The sequence below is a fragment of the Oncorhynchus tshawytscha genome, linkage group LG02, assembly GCF_018296145.1.
Source record: "Oncorhynchus tshawytscha isolate Ot180627B linkage group LG02, Otsh_v2.0, whole genome shotgun sequence".
NCBI classification, from domain to species: Eukaryota; Metazoa; Chordata; class Actinopteri; order Salmoniformes; family Salmonidae; genus Oncorhynchus; species Oncorhynchus tshawytscha.
In genome coordinates this window covers 32920063-32935931 of record NC_056430.1, presented here as the reverse complement: position 1 = coordinate 32935931, position 15869 = coordinate 32920063, and the positions used below count along the sequence as shown (strand labels likewise).

The 15869-nt window shown below is 43.4% G+C and overlaps 1 protein-coding gene across 5 annotated transcripts; it reads left to right on the top strand.

Annotated features, from left to right (window-relative positions):
- The first annotated feature begins 5781 nt into the window (after positions 1-5781).
- c1galt1b (core 1 synthase, glycoprotein-N-acetylgalactosamine 3-beta-galactosyltransferase, 1b) lies at positions 5782-15547 on the top strand. Of its 5 annotated transcripts, none has more exons than XM_042296989.1 (6): positions 5783-6225; positions 6424-6485; positions 6582-6677; positions 7250-7512; positions 8324-8988; positions 13781-15547. In XM_042296989.1, the coding sequence occupies exons 4-6, from the start codon at positions 7284-7286 to the stop codon at positions 14102-14104; spliced, it is 1218 nt and encodes a 405-aa protein (XP_042152923.1). In that variant the 5' UTR covers positions 5783-6225; positions 6424-6485; positions 6582-6677; positions 7250-7283; the 3' UTR covers positions 14105-15547. The 5 variants fall into 5 exon arrangements, with proteins under 5 accessions (XP_042152927.1, XP_042152923.1, XP_042152925.1 ...); XM_042296992.1 differs by having other exon boundaries at positions 6212-6313; XM_042296993.1 differs by lacking the exon at positions 6582-6677 and having other exon boundaries at positions 5782-6225; positions 6424-6535.
- Positions 15548-15869: the final 322 nt, after the last annotated feature.

The following is a 15869-nucleotide window of genomic DNA, read 5'->3' as shown; positions in this document are numbered from 1 at the left end:
GCCTCTTGAAAAAGCCTAACCTTGACCCAGAAAATATAAAAAAACTAATCGGCCTATATCGAATCTTCCATTCCTCTCAAAATTTGTAGACAAGGCTGTTGCGCAGCAACTCACTGCCTTCCTGAAGACAAACAATGTATACGAAATGCTTCAGTCTGGTTTTAGACCCCATCATACCACTGAGACTGCACTTGTGAAGGTGGTAAATTACCTTTTAATGGCATCAGACCGAGGTTCTGCATCTGTCCTTGTGCTCCTAGACCTTAGTGCTGCTTTTGATACCATCGATCACCACATTCTTTTGGAGATATTGGAAACCCAAATTGGTCTACACGGACAAGTTCTGGTTTAGCTCTTATCTGTCGCAAAGATATCAGTTTGTCTCTGTGAATGGTTTGTCCTCTGACAAATCAACTGTAAATTTCAGTGTTCCTTGAGGTTCTGTTTTAGGACCACTATATTGTTTTCACTACATATTTTACCTCTTGGGGATGTCATTCGAAAACCTAATGTTAACTTTCACTGCTATGCAGATGACACACAGCTGTACATTTCAATGAAACATGGTGAAGCCACAAAATTGCCCTCGCTAGAAGCATGTGTTTCAGACATAAGGAAGTGGATGGCTACATACTTTCTACTTTTAAACTCTGACAAAACAGAGATGCTTGTTCTAGGTCCCAAGAAACAAAGATCTTCTGTTGAATCTGACAATTAATCTTAATGGTTGTACAGTCGTCTCAAATAAAACTGTGAAGGACCTCGGCGTTACTCTGGACCCTGATCTCTCTTTTGAAGAACATATCAAGACCATTTCAAGGACAGCTTTTTTCCATCTACGTAACATTGCAAAAATCAGAGACTTTCTGTCCAAAAATGATGCAGAAAAACTAATCCATGCTTTTTGTCACTTCTAGGTTAGACTACTGAAATGCTCTACTTTCCAGCTACCCGGATAAAGCACTAAATAAACTTCAGTTAGTGCTAAATATGGCTGCTAGAATCCTGACTAGAACCAAAAAATGTGATCATATTACTCCAGTGCTAGCCTCCCTACACTGGCTTCCTGTCAAGGCAAGGACTGATTTCAAGGTTTTACTGCTAACCTACAAAGCATTACATGGGCTTGCTCCTACCTATCTCTCTGATTTGGTCCTGCCGTACGTACCTACACGTACGCTACGGTCACAAGACGCAGGCCTCCTAATTGTCCCTAGAATTTCTAAGCAAACAGCTGGAGGCAGGGCTTTCTCCTATAGAGCTCCATTTTTATGGAATGGTCTGCCTACCCATGTGAGAGACGGAATCTTCAAATCAAATCAAATTTTATTTGTCACATACACATGGTTAGCAGATGTTAATGCGAGTGTAGCGAAATGCTTGTGCTTCTAGTTCCGACAATGCAGTAATAACGAACAAGTAATCTAACTAACAATTCCAAAAAAAAACTACTGTCTTATACACAGTGTAAGGGGATAAAGAATATGTACATAAGGATATATGAATGAGTGATGGTACAGAGCAGCATAGGCAAGATACAGTAGATGATATCGAGTACAGTATATACATATGAGATGAGTATGTAAACCAAGTGGCATAGTTAAAGTGGCTAGTGATACATGTATTACATAAGGATGCAGTCGATGATATAGAGTACAGTATCTACGTATGCATATGAGATGAATAATGTAGGGTAAGTAACATTATATAAGGTAGCATTGTTTAAAGTGGCTAGTGATATATTTACATTTCCCATCAATTCCCATGATTAAAGTGGCTGGAGTAGAGTCAGTGTCATTGACAGTGTGTTGGCAGTAGCCACTCAATGTTAGTGGTGGCTGTTTAACAGTCTGATGGCCTTGAGATAGAAGCTGTTTTTCAGTCTCTCGGTCCCGGCTTTGATGCACCTGTACTGACCTCGCCTTCTGGATGACAGCGGGGTGAACAGGCAGTGGCTCGGGTGGTTGATGTCCTTGATGATCTTTATGGCCTTCCTGTAGCATCGGGTGGTGTAGGTGTCCTGGAGGGCAGGTAGTTTGCCCCCGGTGATGCGTTGTGCAGACCTCACTACCCTCTGGAGAGCCTTACGGTTGAGGGCGGTGCAGTTGCCATACCAGGCGGTGATACAGCCCACCAGGATGCTCTCGATTGTGCATCTGTAGAAGTTTGTGAGTGCTTTTGGTGACAAGCCGAATTTCTTCAGCCTCCTGAGGTTGAAGAGGCGCTGCTGCGCCTTCCTCACGATGCTGTCTGTGTGAGTGGACCAATTCAGTTTGTCTGTGATGTGTATGCCGAGGAACTTAAAACTTGCTACCCTCTCCACTACTGTTCCATCGATGTGGATGGGGGGTGTTCCCTCTGCTGTTTCCTGAAGTCCACAATCATCTCCTTAGTTTTGTTGACGTTGAGTGTGAGGTTATTTTCCTGACACCACACTCCGAGGGCCCTCACCTCCTCCCTGTAGGCCGTCTCGTCGTTGTTGGTAATCAAGCCTACCACTGTTGTGTCGTCCGCAAACTTGATGATTGAGTTGGAGGCGTGCGTGGCCACGCAGTCGTGGGTGAACAGGGAGTACAGGAGAGGGCTCAGAACGCACCCTTGTGGGGCCCCAGTGTTGAGGATCAGCGGGGAGGAGATGTTGTTGCCTACCCTCACCACCTGGGGGCGGCCCGTCAGGAAGTCCAGTACCCAGTTGCACAGGGCGGGGTCGAGACCCAGGGTCTCGAGCTTGATGACGAGCTTGGAGGGTACTATGGTGTTGAATGCCGAGCTGTAGTCGATGAACAGCATTCTCACATAGGTATTCCTCTTGTCCAGATGGGTTAGGGCAGTGTGCAGTGTGGTTGAGATTGCATCGTCTGTGGACCTATTTGGGCGGTAAGCAAATTGGAGTGGGTCAAGGGTGTCAGGTAGGGTGGAGGTGATATGGTCCTTGACTAGTCTCTCAAAGCACTTCATGATGACGGATGTGAGTGCTACGGGGCGGTAGTCGTTTAGCTCAGTTACCTTAGCTTTCTTGGGAACAGGAACAATGGTGGCCCTCTTGAAGCATGTGGGAACAGCAGACTGGTATAGGGATTGGTTGAATATGTCCGTAAACACACCGGCCAGCTGGTCTGCGCATGCTCTGAGGGCGCGGCTGGGGATGCCGTCTGGGCCTGCAGCCTTGCGAGGGTTAACACATTTAAATGTCTTACTCACTTCGGCTGCAGTGAAGGAGAGACCACATGTTTTCATTGCAGGCCGTGTCAGTGGCACTGTATTGTCCTCAAAGCGGGCAAAAAAGTTATTTAGTCTGCCTGGGAGCAAGACATCCTGGTCCGTGACTGGGCTGGGTTTCTTCCTGTAGTCCGTGATTGACTGTAGACCCTGCCACATGCCTCTTGTGTCTGAGCCGTTGAATTGAGATTCTACTTTGTCTCTGTACTGGCGCTTAGCTTGTTTGATAGCCTTGCAGAGGGAATAGCTGCACTGTTTGTATTCAGTCATGTTACCAGACACCTTGCCCTGATTAAAAGCAGGTGTCTTTTATACAGGTAACGAGTTCAAACAGATACAGGTAATGGGTGGAGAACAGGACGGCTTCTTAAAGCAAAACTAACAGGTCTGTGAGAGTCGGAATTCTTACTGGTTGGTAGGTGATCAAATACTTATGTCATGCAATAAAATGCAAATGAATTACTTAAAAATCATACAATGTGATTTTTTATTTATTTTTGTTTTAGATTCCGTCTCTCACAGTTGAAGTGTACCTATGATAAAAATACAGACCTCTACATGCTTTGTAAGTAGGAAAACCTGCAAAATCGGCAGTTTATCAAATACTTGTTCTCCCCACTGTAGGTAGTCCCGGTGATCAAACGCACAACCCTGGTGTTACACGCGCCATGCTCAAACTGAGCTAGAAAATCTGTAAATAATTTAGCTTGAACATGTGAGGGGATAATTTGTATATTTCGTTAAGATCATTATGCACACACTTCCTTGTTGGGGGGTGTTATTGAGTGAAGATATCAAATAGATTCAATTTTGTTAAATTTTAAATTCCCCAGATGAACACCCTCCGTAAAAGTCTGAACTGCATTGTAAAATCTTTGTATATTCATACCTTGCCAATTTAAAATAAAGACCATTAGAAAATACTTGGGCAAGATATGCCATAGTGTTTATTGATGTTTTGAGGAATTCTCTCAGTAATTTCAAGTGATAGGCCTATATGAAGTTTGAGGAAACTACTTATTTTTCTGTCAACAACCCTAACACCCTCACATTTTTTCTACTATTTGTTGAAGTCAGTAGTTTGTGGAAGCTATCATAAAGAAAATCGACTGCCGTAGTGCAGGCACTGTAGTGATTAGAAAAATGCCATTCGTTTAAGTGAACAAAAATGTTTTGTAGACCATCATGGTACCAATAACTGCTTCTAATACATCAGATGTATATTCTTGAACCGATTATTTCAAAATAGCACACAAAAGTCTTTAGCACCCAGAAGGATAATTTAGCTAGCTCACGAGTGGCGCGGCAGTCTAAGGCACTGCATCTCAGTGCTAGAGGCATCACTACAGACTCTGGTTCGATTCCAGGCTGTATCACATCTGGCTGTGATTGGGAGTCCCATAGGGCGGTGCACAATTGGCCCAGCGTCGTTAGGGTCTGGTCGGGGTAGGCCATCATAGTTAAGAACAAATTCTTATTTACAAACTTACTGAAAGATTAGTGGAATCTGTGTGGGTAGCTGGACAGGTAGGATGAACAGGTGGTCACGTGTCAGGTGACAGAGGAATGGATTAGATTGAGGCAGGAATTCCTTTAACCATAAAGTGGTATATTTACTGAGTAGTCTGTGCTGCATCACAAAGGAAACAAATAACATGTATCCAATCAAATATCATATCATTATTAACATAATTTAGGGAGTTCAACAGTCCAGTTCATTAAGAAGTCAATAGTAATCATCCGTGAGTCATTTAGGCTCGTAAATATTTATCATAAATCATGAAAAAATACAAACAGTGAATGGTTATTCAATCTATAATCCCCATTATCAAAGTCAATCACTTCGCAAACAATGACGTTTCTCATTTCACTCGTTTTCATGTGTACATATAATTAATTTCAATACATATGAACCATATCGATTGCATAATTGGCTGATGAGGATCCGTAGGACCGTGATCATTGACAATTCACATTACACAATATGTTTGAAGCGTGCGCTCCAAGCCGTGCTCCGCGGTAATAACTATAAACAATAACTGATGGCCCATCTCCGGATCGCAACAGATAGTTCAGATGAAAGGTAACATGAAAGGTAACAGAGTCGGTGGATTCATGGACGCACAGAACTTCTGGATCAGATGGAGTTAAGGAAGAGAAAGCAGCGAGATCAGGCGATGGCAATTTCCTCCTTTTATGGAGTTGAGATCTGTCGGACATTTCCACCTGACCTAATTAAAGCGCCCCTGGCCCAGCTGAGTAAATGGCAATGAATTAAAGGATTATTCCACCAACTCCATGGGCCTTTTCTACACTTACCTAGTAAAATAAATACAAAAAGTTGCTAATGGCAGCCTGCAGTTCCCCATTCGGCCTTCAACTTTAGTTATTCAATGAGAGGAGGCAGCACCGAGTTAGCCTGCAATGTTCCCCTTGCTCAGACTTTGCATGCATCAACCTATGGTTGCGTGCCACGTCAGTGACTGACAGATTGCTATAACATATGTGATTAGCTGATACTTAAAATACTTATCCAGGCGTTGTAAGATCTGGTATGCGTCAGCAATGTCTGGGCAGAGTATCGTGCCCTGAGTCTTTCGCATAGGAATGAATGGTGTCACCTCGTCGATGGCTTGGTCTAGTCATTGGGCTAGTTCGTTTTGAGTGGAGTTTATACAGTTTAGAGACCTTTACAGTTTAGAGAACAATTCCATTGGTACGTAAGTGTAATCTCCATTCACCCGGGGCATCGGGCCATGCAAAACGAACTTGCCTACTGTTTTTTTGCCTACTGTTTTTTGCTACAGCACTAGCACCCGAATAGTGCTCTGATGCCACCCAATGATTGGTTGTGCCTGCTCCGTGTACATGCAATGATCCAATAGAAACTTAACAGTATTTAAAGGGCGGGGACTAAGGTAAAACAAAAGGCAAAGGATTAAGCAATCGATGACTTCAGATACGTGTTGTGGGCCTGCGCATCAGAAGCTAATGTTGGCGTTTCCTGTAAGTGCAATACAGCCACCATAAATAAGCGTTTTACATCTCAATAAAGTCATACTGCTTTTACATCGAAGTTGAGCCTGTGGCCAAGGTAGTTTATTTTGACATAATATGAAAGACACCGGATACTCTTAGAGAATCAGTATTGGTTTCGGATGACAGTTGGAATTGATGTCTCGTTTCGCTATTTCTAATCCATAGTTGGCTGGATGATACGGATGATGTGAGATGCGGCTAGCTACCAAACCCACAGAGCTAGCTAGGTAAAGAATATTCCAAGAGAAGACCGTTTTCATCCCTTCAACGCCAAGTGGTAACGTTATTTGTTTTTGACGAGATTGTGTTTTACTCGTAAGCAGATGGCTCTCTAACATGACACGCGCCACAGTTTCCCCACTTTTCAACTGGACCCAAGAGAGGGACTTTTCCGCAATGGTGTTCAAGTAACGTTAGTGGTAAGGGCCTCTAACCACCAATTTCTCTTTTGACATTTCCGCTAGACGTATTGTTACTAGCCAACAGCCTGACCCTCCCACACTTTGTTTGTTAGTTAACAAAGTGTGACAAGGTCAGCTATGTAGCTAGCGTAGTTGTATGATAATGTAAACAGCAAGCCAATACATTTTAGATCTGTGATCTCAAATAAAATACATCTAGCTACAATGAAAGTAGTCAGCTAAATTAACTAATGATGAGTTCTCTCTACTCCAATAATGTACACACCATATACTAATCACCCACCCATTTCTTTGCATAGTGCCCAGCATAGATGGCATTCATTTGTACATGCCTGTCAAACAGTGGGGGGTTCCCAAACGTGCACCTAACATTACACAGCTGATTCAAATAATCAAAGTTTGATGAATTCATTATTTGAATCAGATGTGTAGTGCTAGGGCAAAAATCAAAATGTACACTCAAAATGTACACCCAGAGGGGGAAAGGACTGAGTTTGGGAAACCCAGCTCTAAGTTAACACCGCCCTTCCTGGCCCTGCCTCTCTTGTTTGTCTTGACTCTTGAAATAGGGATTCAGCTTGAGGCACATTGTTTGAGTTCGTCATGAAGGCGCTGGGCTCGCGCTTTGCCTTCCTCATAGGCTTCCTGGTGGGGACCTGTACGCTCTATGTGTTCCTACGTCAGGTGTGGTTCGAGAGGACCTTCTCAACACGTTCTCAGCCCGATGGCCTGGAGAAGACAGCGGCTCAGCTACGTGAGCTGGAGGAGGACAGCAAGAACTGGAAGAAGGAGAGGTCGGCTCTCTTCAACCTCAACCACCCCCACCACAAAGGTACAGTGCCAGAAGGAGAGAGTAGTTTTAACAGCCAGGGGTCAACACTAAGCTTGTCATGATTGTATGTATCTTCTAATCTTGACAGATTTCAAATAGAGCCACTGAGCTGGTAACGCAACATACATTTATGGTTGAGATCTCAAATATAAATGCATTTATAAAGAGTCATGACTCATGTACTTCCTTATGTGCTTAGCACATCCTTATCTGTTAAGCATGTTAAGACTTCAGTCTTTAATGGTTGTTGAGGCTGTGAAGTGGATGGTAGTTCCTGGTTATCTGGTAAATCGGTTAACGGAAGCCACCTTTGTTCCAAAGAGGGTTAGGGTTGGGTTGAAGAAGTAAATATGACCATCATGGGTTGCTTTACACATTTTACTACTGTATATATGTTCTGTTTGTGCACTCTTCTAGAAACCACAGTGTGAATATGGTAATGTTAAAAACGTGACTCAACACCATTTTACATATGTACATATTTACAATAGCCCAGGGCAATGTTAATTGTTATGCATTTGTCTTCTTAGAATAAACATTAGCAGTTTCATGTGCAGACATCATTATACTGTATTTATCTTCATACCGAGTGCAACAGTAACCTAATTGGTCATTAGATCATGCTGTGCCTTTAGGCGGTATTTCCATATATCCCTTAAATACGCTTTAAATGGGGAAAAAGGCATTTATCATCCATGTTATTTAGAACAATGGGGTCTTTGTTTCTGTGCAGTTGGATCTGAAGACATGCAGACTGATGGATAATGAATTTCAATAATCAAGTGCAAAAAAGTAAATGCCCCCCTTCCAGGTGAGGACAGCCACATGGCAGACGAGCTGTACAAGAAGGTGCGCATCCTTTGCTGGGTGATGACAGGACCTAACAACCTGCAGAAGAAGGCCCGCCACGTAAAGAACACCTGGAGCCGCCACTGTAACGTGGTGGTGTTCATGAGCTCTGTGGACGACCCTGACTTCCCCACTGTGGGGCTGGGCACCAAGGAAGGCCGCGACCAGCTCTACTGGAAGACCATCCGGGCCTTCCACTACGCCCTAGAGAACCATGGAGACGAGGCCGACTGGTTCCTTAAGGCTGACGACGACACCTATGTTGTCGTGGACAACCTGCGCTGGGTGCTGGCCAACCACACGCCAGAGGAGCCCATCTACTTTGGACGCAGGTTTAAGCCCTACACCAAGCAGGGCTACATGAGCGGCGGGGCAGGCTACGTGCTGAGCAAAGAGGCCCTTAAGAGGTTCGTGGATGGCTTTAAGACCAAGGTGTGCACCCACACCACCCACGTGGAGGACCTGGCCATGGGCCAGTGCATGGAGAAGGTGGGGGTGGTGGCCGGGGACGCAAGAGACACCGTCCTCAGGGAGACCTTCCACCCCTTTGTCCCTGAGCAGCACCTCACCTCCAAGTTCCCCAAGAGCTTCTGGTACTGGAGCTACTGCTACTACCCCATCTCAGAGGTAAGTACCTGGAGGCTGTTGTTGGGCTGAATAATAAGTAAGTTAGAGGCTTAGATGTGATTTAGTTCAATATTAGGCAATATGCATTTATTTGCAGTAACATTTGGACTTGCCATTTGTCCAGCAACTCCATGGGTCTAAACCATTGGATATTGTAGCTCTATAACACTCAAGAAGTCATTAAAAAACAGTTAGTTTAAAAAATCCCATAAAGACCTAAAACAACAATATTTACAATTGTACAGGAGCTCTCTGCCTAGGATTCCTCGTGGCGCCATGGCAACCATGGAACCCTAAAGTATAATAGAATGAAATGGCTATGAGGAAATAGAATGAATAGAATGGGCTTAGATCCTCTAACCCTGGAAATGTGACAGTAATGTGATGCAATCATTTCCATGGTAATGTAGAATGTTAAACTGATGTGGCTCATGCAATTGAATGTATTTTTTTTTGTAATGTCAGTTGAATCAATAAATCACAGCACATAATTTACTTCCTGCTTTGCTCCTATGGGTATTACTCGTAATGTCCGCCAGTCCACCCATTATGCCATCATTGACTTGAATGGCGATGCCCGTTCTATTAATTTGATTTTAATGTAATTGTATTGCTTTTTATCCTGCACATTTTCTTGTGCATGTAAAGTTACTTTGGGTATGGTGAAAAGCACTTAAAATACAAATTTGTTATTTCTAAGGCAACACATGCGGTCAGGAGTGAAGAAAATGTGTGTGTGTGTGTGTATATGTTGTGCTATTCGACCAGTTATTATGGTACCGTGGTCATTTGGCTGGCCAATTAGTCGTCCAAAATTCCATGATGTCACAACCCTAGTGGTAGACATCATGGACTATTTACTGAATAGACCCAACCTAGCACCAGATATGTCCTAGTGAAACCAGTTTTTCCAGTGCTGTTGCTATCCCTGCTAATGTGGCCAGTTAATAAGGTGGCTAAAGCCTTTTTAAGGCTAACTGTCATTCACCTTAGCTTTATCATGATACGAACATGTAAAGCAACTCCTGCTGAGTTGGGATTTGATATGGTTTAAAAAGCATCCAGTTGGGCCTCCCAAGGTGCTCAATTGCACTGCTAGAGGCATCTCTACAGACCTGGGTTTGATCCCAGGCTGTATCACAACCAGCTGTCATCGGGAGTCCCATAGGGAGGTGCACAATTGTCCCAGCATTCTCCGGCTAAGGGGAGGGTTTGGCCGGGGGGGCTTTACTTAGCTCATTGCGCTCCAGGGACGCCTTGCGGCGGGCCGGGTGCTTGCAGGCGGGCCTCGGTTGTCAGTTGAACGGTGCTTCCTCCGACACATTGGTGCGGCTGGTGTGCTAGTGTTAAGAAGTGCATTTTGGCGGGTCATGTTTCGGAGGACACATAACTCGACCTTCACATCCGGAGCCTGTTGGGGAGTTGTTGCGATGAGACAAGATTCTAATTGGGGAGAAAAAGGGGTTAAAAAAATAAGTACAAAATAACTACCAGTTATTCCTTGCTTTGCCATGTGTAGGCTATTCATTGTCAGTAGGATCTGACTATGTGACTGGTTGCTTTAGTACTGTACCTGGTCTTCTATACAGCATTTCATGAGATATCCTTATTGACCCAAAACAAAACTGGAATGGGAAGAGGGAAGGACAGGGGAATGTGTTCCCAGTTAAGTGTGTAATTTGAGGGTGTACAATCACTGCCCAGAGTGGGTGTGATGCTTTAGTGATGCAATTTCACTTTGTCATGTTATAAAATCCATTTTACTAAGACAAATTATGTTTCTTCATGTTCTGGATTGTTCAGTGGGGTCTTTCTCTAACATTTATATAAAAAAATCGGATTTCCTAACCTAATACATTCGATAATAAACACAGCGCTCTGTTGACAGAGCAGTGCTGCTTCCTGCAGAGACTTTGGCGATTTAAAAAATATATATATATTTAAAATTTTTAAATTTAATTGTTTTTATTTTTTGTGGTCATCTTTAAAGTTGTTTCCGCGGGTTGCAAAATTTAACCTGACAAGCAGAATTACACTTAACAAAAATATGAACGCAACATTTTTATTTTTATTTCACCTTTATTTAACCAGGTAGGCTAGTTGAGAACAAGTTCTCATTTACAACTGCGACCTGGCCAAGATAAAGCATAGCAGTGTGAGCAGACAACACAGAGTTACACATGGAATAAACAATTAACAAGTCAATAACACAGTAGAAAACAAAGGGGGAGTCTATATACAATGTGTGCAAAAGGCATGAGGAGGTAGACGAATAGTTACAATTTTGCAGATTAACACTGGAGTGATAAATGATCAGATGGTCATGTACAGGTAGAGATATTGGTGTGCAAAAGAGCAGAAAAGTAAATAAATAAAAACAGTATGGGGATGAGGTAGGTGAAAATGGGTGGGCTATTTACCAATAGACTATGTACAGCTGCAGCGATCGGTTAGCTGCTCAGATAGCTGATGTTTGAAGTTGGTGAGGGAGATAAAAGTCTCCAACTTCAGTGATTTTTGCAATTCGTTCCAGTCACAGGCAGCAGAGTACTGGAACGAAAGGCGGCCAAATGAGGTGTTGGCTTTAGGGATGATCAGTGAGATACACCTGCTGGAGCGCGTGCTACGGATGGGTGTTGCCATCGTGACCAGTGAACTGAGATAAGGCGGGCTTTACCTAGCATGGACTTGTAGATGACCTGGAGCCAGTGGGTCTGGCGACGAATATGTAGCGAGGGCCAGCCGACTAGAGCATACAAGTTGCAGTGGTGGGTGGTATAAGGTGCTTTAGTGACAAAACGGATGGCACTGTGATATACTGCATCCAGTTTGCTGAGTAGAGTGTTGGAAGCCATTTTGTAGATGACATCGCCGAAGTCGAGGATTGGTAGGATAGTCAGTTTTACTAGGGTAAGCTTGGTGGCGTGAGTGAAGGAGGCTTTGTTGCGGAATAGAAAGCCGACTCTTGATTTGATTTTTGATTGGAGATGTTTGATATGAGTCTGGAAGGAGAGTTTGCAGTCTAGCCAGACACCTAGGTACTTATAGATGTCCACATATTCAAGGTCGGAACCATCCAGGGTGGTGATGCTAGTCGGGCATGCGGGTGCAGGCAGCGATCGGTTGAAAAGCATGCATTTGGTTTTACTAGCGTTTAAGAGCAGTTGGAGGCCACGGAAGGAGTGTTGTATGGCATTGAAGCTTGTTTGGAGGTTAGATAGCACAGTGTCCAATGACGGGCCGAAAGTATATAGAATGGTGTCGTCTGCGTAGAGGTGGATCAGGGAATCGCCCGCAGCAAGAGCAACATCATTGATATACACAGAGAAAAGAGTCGGCCCGAGAATTGAACCCTGTGGCACCCCATAGAGACTGCCAGAGGACCGGACAGCATGCCCTCCGATTTGACACACTGAACTCTGTCTGCAAAGTAATTGGTGAACCAGGCAAGGCAGTCGTCCGAAAAACCGAGGCTACTGAGTCTGCCGATGAGAATATGGTGATTGACAGAGTCGAAAGCCTTGGCAAGGTCGATGAAGACGGCTGCACAGTACTGTCTTTTATCGATGGCGGTTATGATATCGTTTAGTACCTTGAGTGTGGCTGAGGTGCAAACATGTAAGGTGTTTGTCCCATATTTCATAAGATTCAATAAAAGAGCTGAACATTTTTTCCATATGCCAAAAAAGCTCATTTCTCAAAATAGATAAGAGATAAAAGTTACAAGTAGTTTAAAAGAGCAGCAGTAAAACAACAATAGTGACACTATATACAGGGGGGTACTGGTACAGAGTCCATGTATGTGGGCACTGGTTAGTTGAGGTAGTATGTACAGTTGAGTCGGATGTTTCCATGCACCTTAGCCAAATACATTTAAACTCAGTTTTTCACAATTCCTGATATTTAATCCTAGTAAAAATTCCCTGTCTTAGGTCAGTTAGGATCACCACTTTATTTTAAGAATGTGAAATGTCAGAATAATAAGTGATTTTCTTCAGCTTTTATTTATTTTATCATATTCCCAGTGGGTCAGAAGTTTACATATACACTCAATTAGTATTTGGTAGCATTGCCTTTAAATTGTTTAACTTGGATCAAACGTTTCGGGTAGCCTTCCACAAGCTTCCCACAATAAGTTGGGTCAATTTTGGCCCATTCCTCCTGACAGAGCTGGTGTAAATGAGTCAGGTTTGTAGGCCTCCTTGCTTGCACACGCTTTTTCATTTCTGCCCACAAATGTTCTATCGGATTGAGGTCAGGGCTTTGAGATGGCCACTCCAATACCTTGACTTTGTTGTCCTTAAGCCAATTTGCCACAAAAAATGTATTGTCTCAATCGCACAGCATCCAGCCTAGCTGACGCAATACTATTTTCCTGATTAAAAAAAATAAATACATTTACCTCTCGCCTACATGGATTTAGTCTCCTTAAACTTGGCCATTCCACAAGGGTAAAAACTCAAATGTTGAACGAATTATGATAAAGACATGAGGCTTGGACCCTCTTAGTAGTATCTTAACAATGATTTTTATCCATTGGTCAAAAGATCCATTTTTGATTGAACACCCCATAATTTAGCTCTTTGCACGGTCACACTGTTTTTGACTTACTGACATGATACGACTACTACATTTTAGTTTTACTACTAAATTGTTAGATGAATCATTGTCCCCTGTCCAGTTTGTTGTTGAAATGCTAAATTGAGCCTTGGGCCTCCCTCACTGTCTGTACCCCCTCCCTTTTCCTTTCCCCATCCTGGCTCTAACCCTGGTCTTCTGTACTGTCCCGTAGGGGCCAAATTGCTGCTCGGACCTGTCTGTGTCTTTCCACTATGTGGACGCGTCTCTCATGTACCTGTTGGAGTACTACGCCTACCACCTGCGTGCCTTTGGCTACAGGTACCGCTACCAGCCCCCGGCCCCCCTGGGCTACAAGAATGAGGCGTGGGACAGGTCAGAGGGTGGACACTCGTACTCCAAAGAGCAGCCGGCCATCCAGAGGGGGCCACTGGCGAGGGTGGAGAGTCCGTCCAGGACAGACAGGAAACAGGAAGTGATGCCTCCTGCTGCAGCAGGGAAGGACCCGCCTGCTGCTGCACAGGATGACAAGCAGTAGCAGCCTTATGTATCTGAGAGCGAGGTGTGTTAATGGTTGCTTTTGAGCATGCATATGCATCTGTATGGATGCACTTGCACACATTTTTACAGAAGTGAAAAGATTCAACTGTGGTGCCTCCCAAAGAAGTGTGCTGTTGTGAAGGATTGTGTCAGTGTTGAAGAATGTGTGACTGGCTGTTGGTTGGGTTGTTACTGGCACCAACCATCCCCTTTTTTTTCTTTCTTTTTGTCCTTGTGTTTACCACACAGCCTCCATGTTGAAATGTCAACAGCCCTTCAATTTTTTTAAAGATATTTAACATGATTGTTGTTTCAAATACCTGTTTTAATTCCTTCAGTTCTTGGACCACTCTTAAGGCATCATCAAATAATTTAAGGATGACTTGGTGAGTGGTCCTGGGTCAATATTCCTATCGGAGATTCCTACTGGACTGGTTCATCTTGCTACTCCCCACTGTAACCAGTTTGACCAGTCCTCACAGCCCTCGCTTTAACATTGAGCTGACTAGATTAACTAGATTTATCAGAAAGGATTTAGGATCAGCTTCCCCTACCCTAATCAACCTACGCTACTAGGAGTTGAAAACCAAACTTGGTCTTAGATTTGTGTTTTTATTTATACCTGTATAAAATATTGTCTGTATAAGAAGACCAGGTCTTTCAGACATACTGTTGAAGAGTGGTAACGAGAGAGAGGGTCACTTTAAACCTGGGAGACTCTCTCTCAATCAGCCCCAGTAGCTTGTGCCTTGTGAAGCATGATTGTGTGCAACGTTAGTTGCACATTTTGAAACTGCACTGTGACTAAAAACAAGACAGACATGTCGCTTGAACCTACCTGTGCATGTTCAGTTAGCCAATCTCTAGAGAACAGTTTTTGCACCCTGTTTGATTGGATAATATTGTGTTTATTTGTTTGATTCAAGTTCTATTTAAATCTGTTATGGATAGGATGATTCAAGAGTTTTTAGGGGAGAGTTTTCTGGGAAATGACTGGGTGGGGATGTTTGGTGTGTGATGTCATTAGCTGATGTCGCTGACTGAATTTGTTTTAATTTTTATGACTTCATTGTATTATGATAACATTCTTATTCTGTATGCTTTTACAGTATATTATACTTTTTGAGCAAAGTGACTCATTGATCACCTCAAACCAAACTCACAGGGTGTCTTGTCTTTTCATCTTCAGTTCAAATGGGACTTATGTCTATAGCCCTGTATTTCACTGGTTGATGTCTGTTTTATAGATATGTGTTAACTTAACATCCTGTACGTGGTGCTGTACATTGGTCAGACACCATTTTCACAAACAGAGGGCCTGTATAGGTGTATTGACATTTGTCACATGGCAGCCTCCATTGTAACTTAAACAGTAAACCAAGTCAGCATGTATGCTGTAAGATTTTATTCTGTATTTTAAACCCGTTTCAAACAAAAATGACTTAGAAGTATCCTCCCCACTTTCTTGTCCTATCTACTTCCTGTTCACCTTACGAGCTGTCATTTCACAACGCTGATCAAATAACTAAGTCCTGTTCTTTACTTCAGTGGAGATCTTAGTCACCCAACTGGCTTATGTCCTAGACTTTGAATAGCTCTGGAGCTGTCGAGTCTGAATGTACTCAATGGGGGGGAAACGGTGCATGACGTCAGTCACATGCGTCAGTGTGAAAGGTGTGGGGCAGGTCTACTCCACTCCTTCAACCACAAAGGCATCAATCTTGTATCATGTCACCATTCATTGGGGCGGAGGGAAGCTTAGT